Raw genomic sequence first — 27217 nt, 5'->3', positions numbered from 1 at the left:
CCAACCAGTAAATTGCTCTCTTTTCCCCTTTCCTTTCTCTTCACTTTCCCCACCACCTCCAGATTGCTGCTGCCATACCATGTGATAGGTGTTTTCTGGCCCAAACTGCTGGACTTGGCAGTCCGGTGTACATCAAGTGTGTCTACTTGTATGAATGGGTGGTGTTTGTTTCTCTTTTTCTGAAGAAGGCCATGGCCAAGAGCTTATATGTAAGTGTCTTTTAATTGTGCCTGTCTGCAACTAGGTATATTATCTATATGGTAAGTAGCAATGTATTGTTTCCTATGCAGTATTTAATGGATGACACATAGTGAATCAGTATCATTAGCCACTTCTTTCTGTCACATAATTCACATGTGAATGGTGCAAGGGCAGGGTTTGATATTTACGAATATGTGTCATGTTGCTGTCATTGCTATTTTGTGAAATCAGAGCTGACATATATTTATTAACTCCTCTCAGAATTCCAAGAATAATTTTTTTCCTGGTATATCATTATATATCTTTATTTTAGTGCCTCTCTCTGGGGTTACTTGAGCATATCATCCACCTAGATTGTCACGTAAAGATATAGCCTCTACCAATCATAGTCAGAAATCATGTCATCCATATATGATGTACTACTAACATATTAGTTATTGTCATTATATGTAAGTCTGTCCATAATGTTGAAATTTTTCAGGTTTATTTACGTTGAAACTGCTTTCTTATGGAAGTGGTGGCTGGATCATGATGAAGTTAAGCAACAGCAACTGATAGATCTTATCAACTCTGGGCAGTTGGAGATTGTTGGTGGGGCCTGGAGCATGAATGATGAAGCAGCTACACACTATCAGTCAATAATAGATCAGTTTACATGGGGTTTGAGGTAAGTGTATCCATTTAGTTCTTTCACTCAACAAGACAATTTCTATTTTGTATTTAATTACCAGAACTATTTTTACATCCAAAAACTATTTATTATTTACGCTCTCAGGATTTTTTTGCTTCCATCATTTTACTGTTCTCAAGACCTACATTTTATCATTTTCATGGACATATCTTCAATTCCAGTCATGTCCAATTAATTCTCTTATAGCCTTACTGAATGTTAAAAATGAGATTCATAGGCACTAGAGGACCAAGCAAATTTATAAAGTTTATCTTAATGTGAGGTCTCTATATTATTTTACACCAGAGACCTAAGAGATGTAGCATACATGTAGTGTGATACTGTAACATATCCAAAAGAAAACATGCATAGGTAATTAAACAGAATATGATTCTAATCCTTTACTTCAAGTTATAGGCAAAATACGTGTTATGGTTTTGTCCAGAGAGCTACTCTCATCTTTCCTGAGGTCTTCCTGTGTCATTTATGTCATTGCTCATGTATTAGCTTAAGAAGAATATTCTCATTCTGTCTGTTGGTTCATATTTCCACTTATTCCTAAATCAGTTAAGCAGTAACAAAATTGTCTTACTTCTAGTGCTGATCTCCAGGGTTTAGCCTAGTTTCATCTCCTTCATAAGAGAGAAAAATTTCTCATTATTGTTTGATGAAAATATCATTGCACTCTGTTTAAAAGTTTACAAATTGTTACAACTGCTTCACAGCACATTTACTCAGTAACGAAATTTTTCTCAATCAGATGGACTGGTTGACTGTTTCTGGTAAGTAAGGAAGATTAAAGTTTACATCCTATCAAGAACCAGGTCACATAAGTTTGGTTTGGATGAAGATGAGGAAGGAAATTAGCTATGTTCTTTTCCAAATGAACCACCTTAGGATTTGTCTTAAACAGTTTATAAGAGCCATAGAAGCCTCAAAATGTGCATGGCTACTCGTCTTGAATACGAATCCAGTGAATTAACCACAGTGCCGCATTGCTCATTAGCTAATCCAGGGTGTATACGGGGACAAGGAAAAAAAATTCCCGGATTATTCCCGAATTTCTCCTGGATATCCCGTTTGAAAAATATCCTTTTTCCCGGGTGAAAATACACTTTTCCCGTAGATTTTCCCTCAGAACTGTAAAACTTATCAATCCTTTGAATGGTTAACGTTTTATACAATCGTGTAGAAATTCCAGGGGAAAAAAGAAAAGACAGGGCAGAGACGTTTTGGAAAGACCTTCAATTTACAGCAACATATAAGCTGCAAATTTTCATATTACACAAGTATAAATTCGCATTGCACCAAACACAGCGCATTAGTTTCCAGAGCGTTGAAACTGAGGTTACAATGTCTTTTGTAAGCGACTCATATCTCAAGCCACGAGATCTTGCCGGCCGATGATAGCAGCTATTCAGAGCATAGGACACGTGTTCTAGTCAGCCAATAGCAACATCACTTGTTACATAGTACGAACACGCAAGAGGAAAAGTTAACAGTTTACATTAATGAACACAGTACTGTATAACAACAAGAAAAGCTAACCTTTCACATATAATATTGGTCTTTAAGATTATCGCACAACAACAGAAGCTAGGCTTTCACATGTAATATTGATCTTTTTTTGCGTATGCTATACTTAAAGAAGGGCTAGTAGAAATTCTTGGGTAACAGAAGAAATACTGAATTTAATTGATGAAAGGAGTAAAAAAATAATGCAGTAAATGAAGCAGGCAAAAAGGAATACAGACGTCTCAAAAATGAGATCGACAGGAAGTGCAAAATGGCTAAGCAGGGATGACTAGAGGACAAATGTAAGGATGTAGAGGCTTATCTCACTAGGGGTAAGATAGATACTGCTTACAGGAAAATTAAAGAGACCTTTGGAGATGAGAGAACCACTTGTATGAACATCAAGAGCTCAGATGGAAACCCAGTTCTAAGCAAAGAAGGAAAAGAAGAAAGGTGGAAGGAGTATATAGAGGGTCTATACAAGGGCGATGTACTTGAGAACAATATTATGGAAATGGAAGAGGATGTAGATGAAGACGAAATGGGAGATACGATACTGTGTGTAGAGTTTGACAGAGCACTGAAAGTCAAAACAAGGCCCCCGGAGTAGACAACATTCCATTGGAACTACTGACGGCCTTGGGAGAGCCAGTCCTGACAAAACTCTACCATTTGGTGAGCAAGATGTATGAGGCAGGTGAAATACCCTCAGACTTCAAGAAGAATATAATAATTCCAATTCCAAAGAAAACAGGTTTTGACAGATGTGAAAATTACCGAACTATCAGTTTAATAAGTCACTGCTGCAAAATACTAACGCGAATTCTTTACAGACGAATGGAAAAACTAGTAGAAGCCGACCTCGGGGAAGATCAGTTTGGATTCCATAGAAATGTTAGAACACGTGCGGCAATACTGACCCTACGACTTATCTTAGAAGCTAGATTAAGGAAGGGCAAACCAACATTTCTAGCATTTGTAGAAAGCTTTTGACAATGTTGACTGGAATACTCTCTTTCAAATTCTGAAAGTGGCAGGGGTAAAATATAGGGAGCGAAAGGCGATTTACAATTTGTACAGAAAGCAGATGGCAGTTATAAGAGTTGAGGGACACGAAAGGGAAGCGGTGGTTGGGAAAGGAGTGAGAGAGGGTTGTAGTCTCTCCCCGATGTTATTCAATCTGTATATTGAGCAAGCAGTAAAGGAAACAAAAGAAAAATTTGGAGTAGGTATTAAAATCCATGGAGAAGAAATAAAAACTTTGAGGTTCGCCGATGATATCGTAATTCTGTCAGAGACAGCAAAGGACTTGGAAGAGCAGTTAAACGGAATGGATAGTGTCTTGAAAGGAAGATATAAGATGAACATCAACAAGAGCAAAATGAGGATAATGGAAAGTAGTCGAATTAAGTCTGGTAATGCTGAGGGAATTAGATTAGGAAATGAGACACTTAAAGTAGTAAAGGAATTTTGCTATTTGGGGAGCAAAATAACTGATGATGGTCAAAGTAGAGAAGATATAAAATGTAGACTGGCAATGGCAAGGAAAGCGTTTCTGAAGAAGAAAAATTTGTTAACATCGAGTATAGATTTAATTGTCAGGAAGTCGTTTCTGGAAGTACTTGTATGGAGTGTAGCAATGTTTGGAAGTGAAACGTGGACGATAAATAGCTTTGACAAGAAGAGAATAGAAGCTTTCGAAATGTGGTGCTACAGAAGAATGCTGAAGATTAGATGGGTTGATCACATAACTAATGAGGAGGTATTGAATAGAATTGGGGAGAAAAGAAGTTTGTGGCACAACTTGACCAGAAGAAGGGATCGGTTGGTAGGACATGTTCTGAGGCATCAAGGGATCACCAGTATTGGAGGGCAGTGTAGAGGGTAAAAATCATAGAGGGAGACCAAGAGATGACCACACTTAGCAGATTCAGAAGCATGTGGGTTGCAGTGGGTTCTGGGAGATGAAGAAGCTTGCACAGGATAGAGTAGCATGGAGAGCTGCATCAAACCAGTCTCAGGACTGAAGATCACAACAACAACAACACACTTTAAGATACATCACAGAAATGTGCCAGTAAACTTAAAATTATGACATAAATGTCTCGCGGCTCGAAATTTTTTTAAGTGGCTGGTCCTCAAACTGTTCAGTTTCGAATGCTCTGTGATTTAGATATTCATCCCACTTTCTCACACATAACATAATTCGTCTTGGGTAAAAAGAAATTTACTTTGAAAGTAATGCTTTTCTAACCACCGCTCGCAATACTATCCGGAGACTGTTAGAAATAGGTTCGATTTACCAGCTGCCAGAGAGTACCAGAAAACAGACATTATTGTGCATGTGCAACTGCAGTGGTGTAGGAATCCCGCATGTTCATGTGTGTAAAGCACTAAAAGAGCTAAAATTACACCATAAAAGAAACAGTGGATCAGAGGATACTCCAAAGAGCATCGGAATTTCGTAAACCATACTAAAATGCATAATTCAGCGTGAAGTGCAAATTGGCTTTTTCCAAATTCACAATGAAGCAGGTCCCGTCTGATATTAAGCTTTTCAGTGTGGTTTTTGGGATGTAAATTTTCTTGGAGTACCAGTATTATACAATCTCATTTTTGGTTCTTTATTATGGTTTAATGCCATTAGTTGGGATTTAAATGTTGATTCCCTGAAAGAGTGTAATAGGAAGAATGACCTTGTAGTATTACTCAGTTCTTTCAGTTTGAGTTCCATCATTGATTTTCCTACTCGGATAACAAAGAACAGCAGGACATTGACAGATAACATTTTTATAGACCAAGATAAGTTTAAGGACATAAATGCTTGTCCTGTTGAGAATGGTCTTTCAGATCATGGTGCACAGCTAGTTACAGTGCATGACATTGCTCCATGCAGTATATCAAATCAGAATTTTAAAGCACTGTATTCAATTAACAATATAAATATTACAAACTTTAGGGAAAGCCTAAAGCAACTATACTGGGATGAAGTGTATATGGAACCCGATGCAAACTTGAAATATAACTTATTTCATGATACATTTTTAAGGGTATTTGAAAATTGTTTTCCCAAGAAAATAGTTAAACATAATTCCAAGAAAACATATAAAAAACCTTAGGTAACTAAAGGAATAAGAATATCTTGCAACCATAAAAGAGAACTGTATCTAACAGCAAGAGGGAGTACTGACTCCGAAATTGTTCAGTTTATAAAAACTATTGTGCGGTACTAAGAAGAGTTATTAAAAAGTCCAGAAGCATGTATCATATTTGAGATCAGTAACTCTGATGATAAAATTAAACTAATTTGGAATATTATTGAAAGGGAAACAGGGCAAACAAGAGAACAGGATGACTTTAGTGCCATAAAACTGAATGACAAGTGGACTAACAAACAATCAGAAATTGAAACTATTTTCAATAATCATTTTTTAAATGTTGTGGAGAAAATAGGATCTAGATCTTCACTTGAAGAGGCAATACCTGTGCAGTTTGAAACAACTATATTTCCACCAACCTCTCCCTCTTAAATCAGTAAAATAATAAACTCACTGAAAAGTAAAAGCTCTTACGGAATCAATGGCATTTCCAGCAAGATACTTAAAGCTTGTTCCCCACAGATAAGTAGGATTCTCAGCCAAATATGTAATAGCTCTTTGGAGCAGGGTGTTTTCCCAAATAGACTGAAATATGCCATTGTAAAACCATTACATAAAAAGGGGGATACGTTGGATGTCAACAACTATTGCCCAATCTCTCTTCTGACAGCTCTATCAAAAAATTTTGAGAAAGTAATGTATTCAAGAGTAGCCTCCCATATTTGTAAAAATAAAGTACTAACACAATGTCAGTTTTGTTTTCAGAAAGGCTTTTCAACAGAAAATGCTATATATGCTTTCACTGATCAAATATTAAATGCTCTGAATAACCGGACATCACCCATTGGTATTTTTTGTGATCTCTCAAAGGCCTTTGATTGTGTAAATCATGGAATTCTTTTACATAAGCTAATCATTATGGTTTGAGGGGGGCAGTGCACAAATGGTTTAATTCATACTTAAGTGGAAGAATGCAGAAAGTTGTAATAAGTGGTTCATGTAATGTTAAAACAACAGCTGATTCCTCAAACTTGGGGGGGCTATCAAGTACGGGATCCCACAGGGTTCGGTCTTAGGTCCTTTACTGCTCTTGACATACATTAATGATTTACCATTCCACATTGATGAAGATGCAAAGTTAGTTCTTTTTGCAGATGACACAAGTATAGTAATAACATCCAAAAACCAAGAACTAAGTGATGTAATTGTAAATGATGTTTTTCACAAAATTATTAAGTGGTTCTCAGCAAATGGACTCTCTTTAAATTTTGATAAAACACAGTATATACCTTTTCAGTACAGTAAATGGCACAACTCCAGTAATAAATATAGACTTTGAATAGAAGTCTGTAGCTAAGGTAGAATTTTCAAAATTTTTTGGTGTGTCCATTGATGAGAGGTTAAACTGGAAGCAACACATTGATCATCTGTTGAAACGTCTGAGTTCAGCTACGTACACTATTAGGGTTATTGCAAATTCGAGTGATAAGAATCTCAGTAAATTAGCTTACTATGCCTACTTTCATTCACTGCTTTCATATGGCATCATATTCTGGGGTAATTCATCGTTGAGTAGAAAAGTATTCATTGCCCAAAAACGTGTAATCAGAATAATTTGCTGGAGCCCACCCACGGTCATCCTGCAGACATCTATTTAAGGATCTAGGGATCCTCACAGTATATGTATTCACTTATGAAATTTGTTGTTAATAATCCAACCCAGTTCAAAAGTAATAGCAGTGTGCATAGCTATAACACTAGGAGAAAGGATGATCTTTACTATGCAGGGTTAAATCTGACTTTGTCACAGAAAGTGGTAAATTATGCTGCCACAAAAGTCTTTGGTCACCTACCAAACAGCATCAAAAGCCTGACAGACAGTCAACCAACATTTAAAAATAAATTAAAATAATTTCTAGATGACAACTCCTTCTACTCATTGGCTGAATTTTTAGATATAAATTAAGGGAGGGGAAGAAAAAAAAATTAATTAAAAAAAAACTAACTTAAACATTAGTGTCATGCAATATTTTGTCTAATGTAATATCTTGTACAGACATCTTTTATTAACCTGACACATTCCACATCTTTACGAAGTGTCGTATTCATGATCTATGGAACGAGTATTAATCTAATCTAATCTAATCTACATGGCTAAAGATGATAACGTGCACTTGAAATTGAGCAAACAGTTGGAACTAGCCAATATTGTAGAATGAAACACTTCATTTCAAATAAAATGATCGCCTCAGCGGAAAGATTAATCAAACCAAATTGCTTTAGCAAACTTGCAAAAATAACTTCATTGTTCTGCAAGGCGATTAATGCTTGACTGCTAGTAACTTGGAAATAAAATAAAATCAGAAAACTGAAATTAATAATATATTTTTGCCCTCCGTAATTATGTGAAGGTATTTTAATTCATTTGATAGCTCACAGCCACAGAAATCTGTTTTGTTTTCATTTGACGTAGGAGCTGTACAAAAAGAGAAGGAGCTAAGTAACTTAACGTAAACACGGGTCACGTGCAGGTCATGTAAAAGAACTTGAGAAGAAACTTTCAAAAGCTTGTTATGCTCTGCGTGTGTTAAATAAAAGTGCAAGCAAGTCAACAGTTGTTCAGGCATATTATGCATACTTCCATGCACTACTTCGATATGGGATAAACTTCTGGGAAATTCTGCCACCAGCATATAGATCTTTAGGATGCAGAAAAGAGCAATCTATCTAAACCCTTAGAAAACTGGAAACACGTAGACCACATTTCATCCAGATGAACATAATGAGCCTACTGAGCCTTTACATATATGAGTGTATCCTGTTCGCAAATGAGTATCTTTTAAACCAAACTGGAGATCTCCATCAAAATAAGCATATACGCAGTCACAAATAATATCCACATGTCACAGTGTAGAACAGCACTGTACTAAAAAGTGTGTGGCAGATAACAGTTCAGCTATATAACATAATCTTAAGTCATTTCTAGTGGAAAAATGTTTTTACTCTGTAAAAGAATTTTTAAATTACAAAAAATAACTTTGTAAACAATGATTGTGTAATAATGCTTAAATGCAAAATGCTACATTTGTCACTTGTAATTTATGATTGTTATCTGTAATTAATTTTGTCATGCTCTCTCTCTCTCTCTCTCTCTCTCTCTCTCTCTCTCTCTCTCTCTCTCTCTCCTGTCTGTCTGTTGTGTGTGTGTGTGTGTGTTTCTGCTCCTTTCCCAATTTTGACTTGTCCTATATTCAATGTACTGTTTAAGTATGCAATAAATCAAATGGACCAATAAATGAATGAATGTAAGTTTTATATTAAAAACAAAGATTCCAAGACTTACCAAGTGGGAAAGCGCCGGCAGACAGGCACATGAACAAAACACACAAACACACACACAGAATTACTAGCTTTCGCAACCGATGGTTGCTTCTTCAGGAAGGAGAGGGAAAGACGAAAGGATGTGGGTTTTAAGGGAGAGGGTAAGGAGTCATTCCAATCCCGGGAACCCTCTCCCTTAAAACCCACATCCTTTCGTCTTTCCCTCTCCTTCCTGAAGAAGCAACCATCGGTTGCGAAAGCTAGTAATTCTGTGTGTGTGTTTGTGTGTTTTGTTCATGTGCCTGTCTGCCGGCGCTTTCCCACTTGGTAAGTCTTGGAATCTTTGTTTTTAATATATTTTTCCCATGTGGAAATTTCTTTCTATTTTATTTACATCATCATTAATTTGAATGTAAGTTTTGCTTTAAATGCATTATATTTTCAAGTATATATATGCAAGAAAGTGGTAGGATCATCCTTTTTTGAAACAATGGAATTTGCGATTATCTACCCCTTCCATTATTCTTATTTTTTTTTTAAATTTTGAATCTTTTGATGACATCACCAGAACATAATCCCATACTGGAGGTGAGAGTATACAACTGCATAATATACACACTGAAGGGTGTTGTAGCTGGTACAATTTTTTAATGTATGTAACACAAAACAAGAAGTACTTAATTTTTTGTTCATTTGTCACTATGTGCTTTCCATTTCAAGTTCTCTTGTAGATGAAGTCCAAGAAATTTGGTACAGGCTGTTTTCGCAATTGTCTCTCCATATAGCTCTAGATTGGGTGATTTCAGATTTTTTGTTTGTGCTGTGTGTATATCCATACCTACAGTTTTTTCAGTGTTTATTATTAAGTCATTGTCATCAAAGTAACATGTTAGCCTGTCAGTGGCTTCTTTTATGTTTTTTACAAGAGTTTCTTCTGAGTTTCCTGTAATTAGAACACTCGTATCATCAGCAAATTGAAATATTTTACTGCTGTCATTGCTTATGTTTAAGTTTTTTACATAGAATAAGAACAGAACAGGACCTATTACTGATTCTTGTGGCACTCCATATTTAACAGTCAGTAGCTTGGAATTATATTTTCTAATGACGTTGTCCCTTTCTTAATCTGTTTCCACATATTGTTCCCTGTTCTTAAGATAAGAGCTGAGCCAGCTGTTAGATGTTCCCCTAATGCCAAGATTTTCTAGCTTGGGTACTCCACCCAGTGAAGGACATACTCCATGGGAAGCAGTATGTGGATGGTGGGGCAGCAAGGCATTGGCTCTGCCATTGACCAGTAAGGTGGTACATTGCAGACATTCAAGCCCTCTCAGTAAGTTTGCATTGCATTGAAAGAAAATTATGTTAAAAAACATGAGTTTGTGGCCAAAAGAGTGGGGAATAATATGGTGTATTGGAATCCTGAATAAAACCTACCCATTCTAGAAAAAAAATGTTGCATTGCTTTTTAAATACATCTCGTATTTAATAGGTGGCACACAAGGTGCAAACCCTAGGGACAGTATTTTTATATTATCAGATGCCAGGAGGGGTCATCAACGCTAATCTTAGATGGACTGCAGTCCAAAAAATAGACAAATAGCAGAAGAACAGGGAGGAGAAGTGTGTACTGTGAGGTTTCAGGCTTTGAGCAGAGTATGTGAAGCCTTTTCAGTTCACACTCTGCTTACGTATCATAGAACCACTTTTAACATTTCTCCCGTGTGTCTTATTGACTGCCACAGACACACCAAAGCATGGCCTGTCAGAAAACTCTAACTGAAACTCACAACATCTAGCCTGAAATAGAGGCCCATTCTGGCTTGTAGGCCATAGGAAATTATACCGAGTACAGATGATAGCCCTGAATGTAGAAGAAAATTTTAAGTTGGTAAAAATTACTCTTGTTAACACTCCAACTGCATGGTGGCCTGTACAACCCTTCCCTCTTCCATGGAAGCAACAATTGCACTTGAGCCCTGAGGAGGGGGTGTGGGGTGGGGGTGGAAGCAGTGGCAGACATTAAGTTACATTTCAAAGTAATTATGAGGGGGCTTACTGACAGGGGTTACAAATACTTAAAGCCTTTGAGATGATATTTATATTACGTGTCACAAAAATTTTGCTTTATATTTCTCATGACTGAATTATCATCAGCCTTGAGGTGACAAACTTATAGATGGATAGATGGGTGGTGTGTATGGGTCACAGGGCTCCATGGCAGAGGGCTAGAGTGTTGAAGCAGTATTTCTTGCATCTGTTGGATACCATAAATGATGGTTAGGATCATTTGTCTGCATCACTGCCTGACAGATGTTACAAGATGCATTGGAGGCATTACCTTATTTGTTGAGGTAACAATACACCTGTCTTAACAATGTTTCAACTTTTAACAGAAAACACAGGTCGCTCAAAATATCTTTATTAAAGTAATGGCATGAAACTAATTAGTCTGGAGAGTAACACCCATTCTTATTACAAAACTACTAAACTTCCAACAACAATTTGAAAAATAATCCTGGAAATTGAAGTTATGTTATTTTATACTACAATTAATGCTTCTTGCTTCCAATAGGTTACACAGTATAAGAATTCCATCAGTTGTTAGAGAGGATTAAGATGACTCACTTCATATTTTTACACAGTATTAAAATAATGGATAAAATAAAGTGTAACTTTAGATCTTGTCACACAATTTCCCAATAATAGACATTTTGATTATATGTGGTCTAGGAACAGTAGCAAAAATGTGGTTCACAGTACTGAATTTTCTGTATCTGCGAACATTATTAGCACCTAAATCCCAAGTAGTGACTCAGTACTGTTAGGGTTTAAACTGAACAAGAGAAATCCAGAATAAAATGAAATAGCTGTTCCAAATCCTTGAGCTGGAGCTATGACAGGGTCAATTTCTTTTTAATTTTAACAAGTAATCAGTGTTATGGGTAAAATCTTCTCAAGTATTGTTGAAAGGGAAGTGCGAGTATTAGCTGAGGACCAATTGGATGAAAATCAGGGTGGGTTTAGGCCTCTTAGAGGTTGTCAGGACCAGATCTTTACCTTACAGCAAATAAAGGAAAAGTGTTATGAGTGGAACAGGGAATTGTATCTATGCTTTGTAGATCTAGAAAAGGCATATGGCCGGGTTCCTAGGAGGAAGTTATTGTCTGTTCTATGAGATTATGGAATAGGAGCAAACTTTTGCAAGTAATTAAAGTTCTTTACATGGATAGTCAGGCAGCAGTTAGAGTTGACAGTAAATTGAGTTCATGGTTCAGAGTAGTTTCAGGGGTAAGACAAGGCTGCAACCTGTCTCCACTGTTGTTCATATTATTTATGGATCATATGTTGAAAACAATAGACTGGCTGGGTGAGATTAAGATATGTGAACACAAAATAAGCAGTCTTGCATATGCGGATGACTTAGTTGTAATGACAGATTCAATTGAAAGTTTGCAAAGTAATATTTCAGAGCTAGATCAGAAATGTAAGGACTATGGTATGAAGATTAGCATATCCTAAACGAAAGTAATGTCAGTGGGAAAGAGATTTAAACGGATTGAGTGCCAAATAGGAGGAACAAAGTTAGAACAGGTGGACAGTTTCAAGTACTTAGGATGCATATTCTCACAGGATGGCAACATAGTGAAAGAACTGGAAGCGAGATGTAGCAAATCTAATGCAGTGAGCACTCAGCTATGATCCACTCTCTTCCGCAAGAAGGAAGTCAGTACCAAGACTAAGTTATCTGTGTACCGTTCAATCTTTCGACCAACTTTGTTGTATGGGAGCGAAAGCTGGGTGGATTCAGGTTACATTATCAATAAGGTAGAGGCTACGGATATGAAAGTAGCTAGGATGATTGCAGATACTAGTAGATGGGAACAATGGCAGAAGGGTGTCCACAATGAGGAAATCAAAGAAAAACTGGGAATGAACTCTATAGATGTAGCAGTCAGGGCAAACAGGCGTAGATAGTGGATCAAGTTACATGCATGGGAGAAGCAATCCTACCCAAGAGACTCATGGGTTCAGCAGTAGAGGGTAGGAGGAGTTGGGGCAGACCAAGGAGAAGGTACCTGGATTCGGTTAAGAATGATTTTGAAGTAATATGCTTAACATCAGAAGAGGCACCAATGTTAGCACTGAATAGGGGATCATGGAGGAATTTTATAAGGGGAGCTATGCTCCAGACTGAACGCTGAGAGGCATAATCAGTCTTAAATGATGATGATGATGATGATGAAGTAATTCCCTATGGTGAGTGTCCACGGAACATGTCATGTAACTAACACTTAAAGCACAAAAATGAAAATGTCCCCCCCCCCCCTATTGTGGGTTTGTCTGAAATTTACATACCACTTCTGGTTGAAAATTCACTTACAAATAGATAGAATTGGCAAATGTCTACTTAGGTAATACACAAAATTATATAGTGTACACAGATGATTTTTAAGATAGCGGAAAGTATACAGGCTGTGGCAAAATGCGCTGCACTTAATGATAATTTTATCTGTACCATGTGTCTTTTATGTAGTGAAAAAGTGATAAATGGACTACGAATATGCTCAATATTTCAGGAATGGTACCATCTTTGTAAACTTCAAGACCACTGAAAACACATGCGAAGTTGTAGTGTTCCCATTCTCTGACCATGACTCTGTATCTCTAAATTTGCAAGTAAAATTCCCTTCAAAAGGAGCAATGCAAACAGACCTGTCCCACAGTTGTGATTACCAGACCTGTAACTGAGGATAAATTTAACACATTTTGTAATTCCCTTGCTGACAGAGACTGGTTTGGCCATTGTAGTGTCGATGGACATTACACATCAAGTAATGAACAGCCAGCCAAAATAATATTTGATACATTTTTTAATGCATTCTTGACCCTATTTAACCATAGTATTCCCAATAATGAAAATCAAAATAATGGACAGCAGCCACAAAACCAGATCTCAAAACAGACAAAATATATGGTACACTAAACAGCTGACAGACATAAAGAAACAAGTTTTGTTACTGTACAACATAAACAATAGTATGAAGTCTGATTGTGCCAAATCAGCCTATGTGGAATGCAGGAATGACTACTAAAAACCCATCTTGCAAGCCAAAAAACCTACAATGCCAACAGCATACATATGTTGTTATTGTTGTTGCGGTCTTCAGTCCTGAGACTGGTATGATGCAGCTCTCCATGCTACTCTATATTGTGCAAGCCTCTTCATCTCCCACTACCTTCCTCAACCTACATCCTTCTGAATCTGCTTGGTGTATTCATCTCTTGGTCTCCCTCTACGATTTTTAACCTCCTCGCTGCCCTCCAAACCTATGTTGGTGATCCCTTGATGCCTCAGAACATGTCCTACCAACTGATCCCTTCTTCTAGTCAAGTTGTGCCACAAACTTCTCTTCTCCTGAGTCCTATTCAATACTTCCTCATAAGATATGTAATCTACCCATCTAATCTTCAGCATTCTTCTGTAGCACCACGTTTCGAAAGCTTCTATTCTCTTATTGTCCAAACTATTTATTGTCCATGTTTCACTTCCATACATGGCTACACTCCATACAAATACTTTCACAAACAACTTCCTGACACTTAAATCTAGACTCAGTGTTAACAAATTTCTCTTCTTCAGAAACGCTTTCCTTGCCATTGCTAGTCTACATTTTATATCCTCTCTACTTTGACCATTATCAGTTATTTTGCTCCACAAATAGCAAAACTCCTTTACTACTTTAAGTGTCTCATCTCCTAATCTAATCCCCTCATCATCACCTGACTTAATTCGACCACATTCCATTATTCTCATTTTGCTTTTGTTGATGTTCATCTTATATCCTCCTTTCAAGACACTGTCCATTCCGTTCAACTGCTCTTCCAAGTCCTTTGCCGTCTCTGACTGAATTACAATGTCATTGGCGAACCTCAAAATTTTTACTTCTTCTCCATGGATTTTAATACCTTCTCTGAATTTTTCTTTTGTTTCCTTTACTGCTTGCTCAATATACAGATTGAATAACATTGAGGATAGGTCACAGCCCTGTCTCACTCCCTTCCCAACCACTGCTTCCCTTTCATGCCCCTCGATTCTTATAACTACCATGTGGTTTCTGTACAAATTGTAAATAGCCTTTCGATCCCTATATTTTACCCCTGCCACCTTCAGAATTTGAAAGAGAGTATTCCAGTCCATATTGTCAAAAGCTTTCTCTAAGCCTACAAATGCTAGAAATGTAGTTTCGCCCAGCCTTAATCTAGCTTCTAAAGTGAGTCCTAGGGTGAGTATTGCCTCACGTGTTCCAACATTACTAAGGAATCCAAACTGATCTTCCCCAAGGTCGGCTTCCACTAGTTTTTCCATTCTTCTGTAAAGAATTTGCGTTAGTATTTTGCAGCTGTGACTTATTAAACTGATAGTTCAGTAATTTTTAACATCTGTCAACACCTGCTTTCTTTTGGATTGGAATTATTATATTCTTCTTGAAGTCTGAGGGTATTTCGCCTGTTTCATACATCTTGCTCACCAGATGGTAGAGTTTAGTCAGGACTGGCTCTCCAAAGACCATCAGTAGTCCCAATGGAATGTACTCCGGGGGCCTCGTTTCGACTCAGGTCTTTCAGTGCTCTGTCAAACTCTTCACGCAGTATCATATCTCCCATTTCATCTTCTTCTACATCCTCTTCCATTTCCATAATATTGTCCTCAAGTACATTGCCCTTGTATAGACTCTCTATATACTCATTCCACCTTTCTGCTTTCCCTTCTTTGCTTAGATCTGGATTTCCATCTGAGCTCTTGATGTTCATGCAAGTGGTTCTCTTATCTCCAAAGGTCTCTTTAGCCTTCCTGAAGGCAGTATCTATCTTACCCCTAGTGAGATAAGCCTCTACATCTTTATATTTGTCCTTTAGCCAGCCCTGCTTAGCCATTTTGCACTTCCTGTCGATCTCATTTTTAAGACGTTTGTATTCCTTTTTGCCTGCTTCATTTACTGCATTTTTATATTTTCTCCTTTCATCAATTAAATTCAATATTTCTTCTGTTACCCAAGGATTTCTACTAGCCATCGTCTTTTTACCTACTTGATACTCTGCTGCCTTCACTACCTCAACCCTCAGAGCTACCCATTCTTCTTCTACTGTATTTGTTTCCCCCATTCCTGTCAATTGTTCCCTTATGCTCTCCCTGAAACTCTGTACAATCTCTGGTTCTTTCAGTTTATCCAGGTCCCATCTCCTTAAATTCACACCTTTTTACAGTTTCTTCAGTTTTAATCTACAGGTCATAACCAATAGATTGTGGTCTGAGTCCACATCTGCTCCTGGAAATGTCTTACAATTTAAAACCTCGTTCCTAAATCTCTGTCTTACCATTAGATAATCTATCTGAAACCTGCCAGTATCTCCAGGCTTCTTCCATGTATACAGCCTTCTTTTATGATTCTTGAACTAAGTGTTAGCTATGATTAGGTTGTGCTCTGTGCAAAATTCTACCAGGTGGCTTCCTCTTTCATTTCTTAGCCCCAATCCATATTCACCTACTACTCTCCCTTTTCCTATTACCGAATTCCAGTCACCCATGACTATTAAATTTTCATCACCCTTCACTATCTGAATAATTTCTTTTATTTCACCATACATTTCTTCAATTTCTTCATCATCTGCAGAGCTAGTTGGCATATAAACTTGTACTACTGTAGTAGCCGTGGGCTTCATATCTATCTTGGACACAATAATGAGTTCACTATGCTGTTTGTAGTACCTTACCCACATTTGTAATTTCCTATTCATTATTAAACCTACTCTTGCATTACCCCTATTTGATTTTGTGTTTATAACGCTGTAGTCACCTGATCATAAGTCTTGATCATCCTGCCACCGAACTTCACTAATTCCCACTATATCCGATCCGTAGAATGCCAGTTTTCTTTCTCCTGATAACGACATCCTCTTGAGTAGTCCCCGCCTGGAGATCCAAATGGGGGACTATTTTACCTCCGGAATATTTTACCCAAGAGGACACCATCATCATTTAACCATACAGTAAAGCTGCATGCCCTTCAATAAATGCAAAACCCCTTGGAAAGTAACAGTGCTGCCACAGATACTAAAAAAGATCAAATTAATATCCCACCACAAACAATCAATGAGTTTTTTATTAATTCAGTGAAAGAAATAGGAGACACAGATATCAAACCAGACATTAGTCCATCAGAGTTACTCTCCGAAAATTGGGGTGGACAGTCACTACAAAAAAGCATGCTAACCTTCTCTGAAGTATTGCCGAGATATGTACAAGGGGTCATAAAACAACTGAAATCATCTGATAGCTTATATATATATAAAAAATAGAAAGAAACTTCCACATGGGAAAAATATATTAAAAACAAAGATTCCAAGACTTACCCAGCGGGAAAGCGCCGGCAGACAGGCACATGAACAAAACACACAAACACACACACAGAATTGCTAGCTTTCGCTACCGATGGTTGCTTCTTCAGGAAGGAGAGGGAAAGACGAAAGGATGTGGGTTTTAAGGGAGAGGGTAAGGAGTCATTCCAATCCCGGGAGCGGAAAGACTTCTCTTAGGGGAAAAAAAGGACAGATGTACACTCGCACACACACACACACACACACACACACACATATCCATCCGCGGATGGACTTCCCTTAGGGGAAAAAAAGGACAGATGTACACTCGCACACACACACACACACACACACACATATCCATCCGCGGATGGATATGTGTGTGTGTGTGTGTGCGAGTGTACATCTGTCCTTTTTTTCCCCTAAGGGAAGTCTTTCCGCTCCCGGGATTGGAATGACTCCTTACCCTCTCCCTTAAAACCCACATCCTTTCGTCTTTCCCTCTCCTTCCTGAAGAAGCAACCATCGGTTGCGAAAGCTAGTAATTCTGTGTGTGTGTTTGTGTGTTTTGTTCATGTGCCTGTCTGCCGGCGCTTTCCCGCTTGGTAAGTCTTGGAATTTTTGTTTTTAATATATATATATATATATATATATATATATATATATATATATATATATATATATATATATATATATATATAATATCATGCAACCTGCTAAAAATGTGTGTGATTGCATTCTGTACCCTTTAACCCATTGCATAAACAAGTGCTTAGTGCTTACTTGGGGGATATTTTCCTGATGAGTTAAAACTGTCTAGGTTCGTCCCAGTATACAAAAAGGGAGATAAAGACTCTCCACCGAGTTACAGGCCTATTTCAATAGTACCTGCAGTCTCCAAGGTAATAGAATGCATCATGTACCTACAATTATCATCTCACTTTGAGAATCTAGGAATAATTAATGCTACACAATACGGGTTTAGGAAGAATCTGTTGACCATTGATGCAATCAACACAGTAGTCAGTTAATCCTGAAAGTTTTTGAGAACATAGGCTTTCCTCAGGCCTCATTCTGTGACCTAAGCAAGGCCTTTGACTGTGTTGAGCACACGCCACTACTAGAGAAACTAGAATTCTACGGCATCAAAGGAAACAGTCTCAGACTATTAAAAGCTTATCTCAACAACTGTAAACAGGTAGTTTGTGTTGGTAAGGAAATGTCAAACATAGAAAATGTTAAAGTAGGTGTGCCTCAGGGATCTGTACTGGGGCCCTTCCTGTTTCTAATAATGATCAATAACCTCCCCTCGTTTATTAGATCCACCACTGTATTGTATGCAGATGGTATGACTTTGCTTCATAGCAGTAACAATCTTAATGATCTTAACATCTGTGCTGAAAATACACTCGCTCATGCAGCATATTGGTTCAGAGCAAATGGTTTCCTGCTAAATGAAAATAAAACTCAGCAGATAATCTTCACTCTAAGTGACAAGCCACTACCTGATGACCCTAGTTTTGTTAAATTCCTGGGAATTTATTTAGACGAAAAGTTATCCTGGGGCCAACATGTGAATTATATTAGTAGTAAGCTATTTAGAGTAATTTATTTATTAAGACAACTCAGAAATTGTATACCTGAAACATACATTATATCATCTTATTTTGCATTTTTCCAACATTTAATATCTTTGGCATTATCTTGTGGGGTAACTGCAGTCATATACATGACATCCTATTATTGCAGAAGAAAGCCATTAGGATAATTAGAAATTCTTCACATAAGGCTCACTGCAAACCCTTATTTACTAAACAAAAAATTATGACAGTAACAAACCTCTATATATACAATGTCTTAATCTTTACAAAGAAGAACCTACAAGATGTGAAACATAGAGAAAATGTACATTGTTACAACACAAGAAGCATCAAACACATATACACACCTTACCACAGACTATCAAAATCAATAAATAGCTATGAAGTCACAGGGCACAAACTATTTAATAAGCTGCCACATGTTATACAGGATCTTCCTGAACATACATTCAAAGAAAGACTGCATGAATGGTTTATTGCCCACCTGTTCTATGATATCAATGACTTCTTCAACTGTAAAATGCAGTAATCCAACAGATGACCCAAGGTACATTTATTGTAATATAAGCTAAAATATTTCAGTAGTCAATACCTATCACACTGTATTATAAACTGTAGCTTCATTTGATGCTGTCAATTGCTGAAATGGCCTAAAGACAATAAAATCTTTGCTATTATTATTATTATTATTATTATTATTATTATTATTATTACTACTCTGAATGTTTCACATGAACCAATAATAAGGAAATAATGCATGACTGTGTTACAAAGTGTAATGGTCATCAATCAGCAATTCAAACATGCATTGAAGGTGTGGAACTTTCTGTGTCAGAATCACTGCTCAGTGAATTAAAAGATGCCAGAAATTATGTCAATATACTTGAAGATTCATTAAGCTATAGTACACAAAACTCTGTGAAATCAAGAAGTAATGAACCATCTCAAGACAATGTGTGCAATTCAAATTTTTGTCCTATGCTTAAACTGACGAACTATCATGTACCAGCACTAAAAGTGACAAAATTTTGATGCATAGTATAACTAATTCAAAGCTTATAAAGAACAGAAAGAATGACAAGACAACACTATGTAAACAGCCAAGGAATAAATGTGAAATCAGTATATATTCCGACAGTCATGGCAGAGGAACCACAAACATTTTGCGAAATGATCACAGTGTAAACGCCACCAGTGTCATCAAACCAGGAGCTCCTATGTTTGAAGTGGTTAAGAATTGCTCCAATAAAGAATGGTGCACGGTAATAAAAGCAGGTGCTAACGTGTACAAAAATGAACTCAAAGAAGCCACTAGATGCTTAATGAAAACAATGAGATCATGGGACAAGCAACCAATGATTGATGTGGGAATTCCACACAGGCACGACCTTCCAGATTTCTCCTGTGTCAACAAAGAGATCCAGAAAGCCAACAGATTGTATTACAAACTCTGCCAAGTCCTTCAGAACGCATTGTTTCTCCCTACAGGGGACATGGAGCGTGAATTCTTTACCAAACATGGCATGCACCTCAACAGGAGGGGAAAATCATTTCTCAGTAAAAAAAACATGGAAATTTTGAGAAGTGCTCATTGGACACCTGATTTAACAGCCATTCTTCTACCACAGACAGGACTAACAGTTTCACAGAACGCTAATCATAGTCAATCAAAGTGCAATGAAGTGTCCCAAACTACAGGGACAGCATCTGAAGATTGCTCCCACACTGACAGTAGGCCTACACAATCAGTGTCAACACCAGATACCTCTCAAGGAAGATACCCAAGAAAAAGTTATGCTAGTATTGTGAATACAGGTGCAGAAGTCCCAACTTCTTTTATAAATACAGAAGAAACAACACCAGCAGCAGTGTCCATTGTGCAGGGCAAAAGGAAAAGAGTACTGCCTTCCCACCTGAATGATTTTTTAGTAGAAAGCCGAGCAAAGAAGAACAACACAAGATAAATAGAATCGGGATATTATTTGAGGTGAGTGGTTCATCAGAAATGACTAAAAGCAGTAGCTGTAGTAACCAATTTAAATTCAACCTTCTGCCATTTAATATAATGTATCATAAAGTTCAGTCTTTGACTAACAAATTGCAAGAACTAGAAATAATTCTGTATCTGACCTAAATGTTGATGTTATCTGCATAACAGAACATTGACTAGAAGAACCGCAAATAGAAACACTAAAGATCCCTGGTTTTTCCCTAGTCAGCTCATTTTGCAGGTCTTATTGTAAACATGGAGGGATAACTATCTTTGCAAAGCACGATTTAAGATACAAAGCAATTGAAACATATCGTGAACTGAATAAAAAAAAAGTCTTTGAAATGGTGGCTATTGAACTTACTGGCATTCAGCTAGTTATTATAACTATATACCGATCCCCTGATGCAGACATAGAAGAATTCCTGTGTAAATTTGAAATGATGTTAAATATTGTAGAACTGAAGGAAAAGAAAATCATATGTTGAGACCTTAACATAGATTTTTTGAAACCCTCAAACAACAAAGATGGATTACTATATATGACAAAGAGTTTCAACTTAATCCCCACAGTAAATACTACTACTACTACTACGTGATCAGGCCCAGTGGACTGTACGCATCTACATGCTTCCTCCTCTACTGTATTCTGTCCATTGCTGCTATCCACCATCCATTCACATCTAGTGACACTTGGTTTAAATCTTCATGGAGCCCATCCTTCCAATGCTTCTTCGTTCTCCCTGGTGGTCTCTTTTCTGTAGGTGTGAAATCCAGGAGCTCCCGAGGCCATCTGTGATCCTCCATCTGGGCCACATGGCCAGCTCACTGCATTCGTTTGGCTTTCACAGTTCCTGCTATATTTGGCTGCTGGTACAGTTCCTCAAGCTCTTTGTTGTATCTGATCTTCCACTCCCCTGTATCTGCATCCAGTACTGGACCGAAGATCTTCCAAAGCACTTTTCCCTCAAAAACAAGGAGCTTATGGAAGTCCTGTTTCCGGATACTCCATGTCTCACAGCCATATAGAACAACAGCCTGGATCAGGGTTTTGTACAGTCGAATCTTGAACTGTCTGGAGAGATATATGGACCAAAGCAGTTGAGCTAGGCTATGGTAAATTCGGTTTCCTGCTTGTATTCTGGAATTGATCTCTGCTTCACATGATGAGTTCTCAGTGAAATGTGCCCCTAGATATTTGAATTCTTGCACTCTCTTGTAGGGCTGGTCCCCAACCTGCAGTCAATACACCAACAAGAGTCACTAGGCATGCTAAAACTGCACCAGATGAAATTTTTATTCAAGAAACCTTTTCTCCATACAGTAGTGAAGCAGTTAAGATGTGATACAGTGAACATGTAGCTGTGTTGTTATCAGTGGAATTATGTTCAGAAAAAACATGTCCCGTTAAAATAACTGAGTGCAGGGATTTCAGTGATATAGCAAACTTTTGCAACATATTAAACCGATCAACTTGGACTGAAGTGTTCAATGAAACAGATGTAAATACAATGTTTGATAACTTTCATGGATCATGTAAGTATTATTTTGACATAGTCTTCCCATTAAAGCAATGTAAATTAAAACCAACCAGAAACAAAAGTTGGATTGCTAAGGGCATAAAAATCTCCAATGCAAGGAAAAGATTTCTACATTCCTATAAAAAACAAAATAATATATCATTAGAAATGCAAAATTATAACAAAGAATACAGTAAGATCTATCACAAAGTTATTAAAAAGGCAAAGAAAAAGGGAAATGATGAATATATCCGCAAATCAAGAAACAAAACATGGACCCCATGGAACATCATCAGATCTAAAACACACACAAAACCAGTGGCAAAAAATATTAACTTAAAGCTGTAAAACAAAGTATCTGATGCTACCTCTGTAGCTAATATCTTTAATTATCTTATCCAAAGCAACTTGCAGAATACTAATGTGCTCTACATTGAGAATTGTAAACCTCCCATGGGGTCTATGATTCTCAAGCAGGTCATCCAGAGTGAGCTCATACTGGCAATGAGCTCATTAAAGAAACTTTCATGTGGTTTTGATGAGATACCAGATTGTATTATAAAGCAAACAAGATATCATATTGTAGAACATCTGAAGCATATTGTTAATCACTCCTTTTCCACAGGTACCTTTCCAAATCTTCTATAGATTGCAAAAGTAACACCCTTGCACAAAAAGGAAGCCACAGACAATGTTAACAATTACAGACCTGTTGCACAGCTTAGTGGCATCTCAAAGATCTTTGAGAAGCTCTTTTATAATAGGTTACTGGAGTTTGTTAACAAAAACTCATTGCTGTCAAATCATTACATGGCTTCAGGCAATCTAGAACCACAACCACAACAGTCTATGAATATTTGCACTTCATTCTAAAAGCTGTAGATGGAAAGGAAATGACTACTGGAATATTCTTGGACCTATCCAGAGCATTTGACATTTTAGATCATGGTATTCTATTAAGTAAGTTGGAAAGAAAGGGAATTAGAGGTTTTCCAAATGAATGGATTAGATCATATCTTACTAGCCGGCAACAAAAAGTTGTCAAACAAGACACTATAACTGAAAACATTTCCAGAACAACAACATACACATCAGAAAAAACTACCATCAAATAGGGTGCGCCACAAGGATCAACATTAGGTCTAATCCTCTTTCTTTGTATATTGATGACCTGAATGACACTGTCCATGCCAAACAGAAATCTTTATTTGAAGATGAAACCAGTATTTTCATTACAGGTTCAGACCAAAAAGAGTTTCAATTAACTACAGATGCATCATTGCTGGAACTAACACACTGGTTTGAAAAAAATAAACTTATAATTAACACTGGGAAAACGATGGCCATGAACTTCCATATATCCCACTATAAACAACAAAATGAACACACATTGAAAATAAACAACAAAACTGCAAAATTAGTTGATGATGTTAAGTTCCTAGGAATATATCTGCAGAGTGATCACAACGACAGCTGTTGTGTGATGTAAATATATACTAAAGCAGTGTTGTGTATATAAGGACTTGCCGTTTAGGGAGGACAAAACTAAAGACTTATCAAAAACAGACTATGCATTTAAAATAACAAGCAGGGATGTATATAGGCTATATTAATTTCGTTGTATTATTATTAACTTCATTGTATTATTTCGTTTTGTGCTTTTTTACGTATTGTTTGTGTCCCATTTCTTTGAAATGGCTTACATGTACCCTTGACAACATCCATACAATATTTATTGTCAATGTATGGATAAATAAATTAAAATAAGTGGAACACACACATTAAAGCTCTTACAAGCAAGCTATCATCAATCTGTTACATGCTATGGATAATAATCACAAGCTGTAATAGAATAATAGTAATACAGACATATCACACACTTTTCCAGTCAGCAATCCAATATGGAATAATAATTTGGGGAATGCACCCTATATTCAACCTGTTTTCAAAACCCAGAAACAAGCTATCAGAATCATTTACAACATAAAGAGGCAAGGTTCATGTCGCTCTCTTTTTCCTACTCTAAAGATACTGAACCTCCCATGCTTTTATATATTTGAAACAATAGTCTTTGTAAGAGAATATTTAAGAACCTCCAATGCCTATCAGCTGAACAGCTTTGTGCACAATTACACAACAAGAAATGGCAATAACACTCAGGTCTCATATGCCAGAACATCAGCCTACCAGAAGAGTGTCCTTCATGGAGGCATACAATTATATAACCACCTTCCTAATAACATCAAGTTGGTAAAGCAAGACAGTTGTTCAAAAAAAAAAGCTGAAATCATTTCTGATGGACCACAGTTTCTACTCTGTAAATGAATACTTCTCATAAAATAGAATATTATAATGTAAAATTAATAAACAATTTATGTAAATTATTTGTTTATTAAAGTGTACTAGTTGTACTTGTATTGTTGTATTAATGTAGATATTTGTAGTCCACAACATTGTATTGCTCTTTATATATAATAGAAAGAAACATTCCACATGGGGAAAATATATTAAAAAATGCTGTGACTTACCGAAGGGGAAAGCACTGGTAGATAGACACAATAAAAATACACAAACACACACACAAATATCAAGCTTTCGCAACCCATGGTTGCTTCATCAGGAAAGAGGGAAGGAGGGGGAAAGATGAAAGGATGTGGGTTTTAAGGGAGAGGGTAAGGAGTCATTCCAATCCCGGGAGCAGAAAGACTTACCTTAGGGGGGAAAGGGACAGGTACACACACACACACACACACACACACACACACACACACACACACACACACACACATACATATTAGATTAGATTAGTACTTGTTCCATAGTTCATGAATACAACACTTCGTAATGATGTGGAATGTGTCAGGTTAATAAAAGGTGTCCATACAAGATATTAAATAAGAAAAAAATATTACACAACACTCCTTTTTTTTTTTTTTTTTTTTTGAGATGTCTGCTTGTGTCTGTATATGTGCGGATGAATTTGTGTTTGTGTGTGTGTGCACGAGTGTATACCTGTCCCCTTTTCCCCCCAAGGTAAGTCTTTCCACTCCCGGGATTGGAATGACTCGTTACCCTCTCCATTAAAACCCACATCCTTTCATCTTCCCTGTTTCCTGATGAAGTAACTATGGGTTGTGAAAGCTTGAAATTTGAGTGTGTGTTTGCGTTTGTTGTTGTCTCTATCAATGTACCAATGCTTTCGTTTTGTAAGTTACAGAATCCTTGTTTTTAGATATATTTTTCTCATATGGATTGTTTCCCTTTATTATATACATGAATGTAATAGAGGGGAACATTCCACATGGGCAAAATATATCTAAAAACAAAGATGATGTGACTTACCAAACAAAAGTGCTGGCAGGTCGATAGACACACAAACAAACACAAATATACACACAAAATTCAAGCTTTCACAACAAACCGCTGCTTCATCAGGAAAGAGCGAAGGAGAGGGAAAGACAAAAGGATGTGGGTTTTAAGGGAGAGGGTAAGTAGCCATTCCAATCCCGGGAGCAGAAAGACTTACCTTAGGGGGACAAAAAGGACAGGTATACACTCGCACACACACACATAGCCATCCGCACATACCCACACAAGCAGACATTTCTAAAGGCAAAGAGTTTGGGCAGAGATGTCAGTCAAGGTGTAAGTACAGAGGCAAAGAAGTTGTTGAAAGACAGGTGAGGTATGAGCGGCGGCAACTTGAAATTAGCAGAGATTGAGGCCTGGCGGATAACAAGAATTAAAATCGTGCCCCGAAATGAGATCCATCCTTCATGAAATCCTCCCCACTCCATCAAGAGTGTCTTTCCGCTGTCCACCTAACCTTCTAACCTCTTAGTTCATCCCTATGAAATCCCCAAACCACCTTCCCTACCCTCTGGCTCCTACCCTTGTAACTGCCCCCGGTGTAAAACCTGTCCTATGCACCCTCCCACCACCACCTACTCCAATCCTGTAACCCGGAAGGTGTACATGATCAAAGGCAGAGCCACGTGTGAAAGCATCCACGTGATTTACCAACTGACCTGCCTATACTGTGACACTTTCTATGTGGGAATGACCAGCAACAAACTGTCCATTTGTATGAATGGACACAGGCAGACAGTGTTTGTTGGTAATGAGGATCACCCTGTGGCTAAACATGCCTTGGTGCATGGCCAGCACATCTTGGCACAGCGTTACACCGTCCGGGTTATCTGGATACTTCCCACCAACACCAACCTATCTGAACTCCGGAGATGGGAACTTGCCCTTCAATATATCCTCTCTTCTCGTTATCCACCAGGCCTCAATCTCTGCTAATTTCAAGTTGCCGCCACTCATACCTCGTCATTCAACATCATCTTTGCCTCTGCACTTCCGCCTTGACTGACATCTCTGCCCAAACTCTTTTCCTTTAAATATATCTGCTTGAGTCTGTATATGTATGGATGGATATGTGTGTGTGTGTGTGTGCACGGGTATATACCTATCCTTTTTTCCCCCTAAGGTAAGTCTTTCCGCTCCCGGGATTGGAATGACTCCTTACCCTCTCCCTTAAAACCCACATCCTTTTGTCTTTCCCTCTCCTTCCCTCTTTCCTGAAGAAGCAGCTGCTGGTTACGAAAGCTAGAAATTTTGTGTGTGTGTTTGTGTGTTATTTTATTGTGCCTGTCTACCGGCGGGTGTGTGTGTAATTTTTAACTTTCTGTATCATTTAATGACCTGTCCTATATCTTTACAAGATGTCATAGGACCAAAACTAAATAAATAAATAAATCAAATTCTGGGGAAAAAATGCCCACAGATTTCGATAACTCTCCTGATATCTTTTACACACTTGGGTGAAGATAAAATTTGCTTCTTTCAGAGTGCTGTGTCATAGACATCTGAGTAAAATTGCATGGTAGTTCAAAGACAAAGAATGGTATACATATTTT

The 27217-nt window shown here is 37.5% G+C and overlaps 1 protein-coding gene across 2 annotated transcripts in view; it reads left to right on the top strand.

Moving 5' to 3' along the window:
* LOC126284816 (lysosomal alpha-mannosidase-like) overlaps window positions 1-27217 on the top strand; it is a 264961-nt gene that overhangs the window by 54728 nt on the left and 183016 nt on the right. The window contains exon 4 of one of the 2 annotated variants that reach the window (XM_049984023.1): window positions 683-868. The exons of the other annotated variant lie outside the window; for it this stretch is intronic. Coding sequence (XP_049839980.1) covers window positions 683-868 — 186 coding nt within the window. The remainder of the gene's footprint in view (window positions 1-682; window positions 869-27217) is intronic. 2 annotated transcript variants of the gene reach the window in all.

Source organism: Schistocerca gregaria, chromosome 1, assembly GCF_023897955.1.
Source record: "Schistocerca gregaria isolate iqSchGreg1 chromosome 1, iqSchGreg1.2, whole genome shotgun sequence".
In the NCBI taxonomy this organism is placed as follows: Eukaryota; Metazoa; Arthropoda; class Insecta; order Orthoptera; family Acrididae; genus Schistocerca; species Schistocerca gregaria.
The sequence above is the reverse complement of the archived record's forward strand: the minus strand, read 5'-3'. Positions and strand labels throughout refer to the sequence as shown.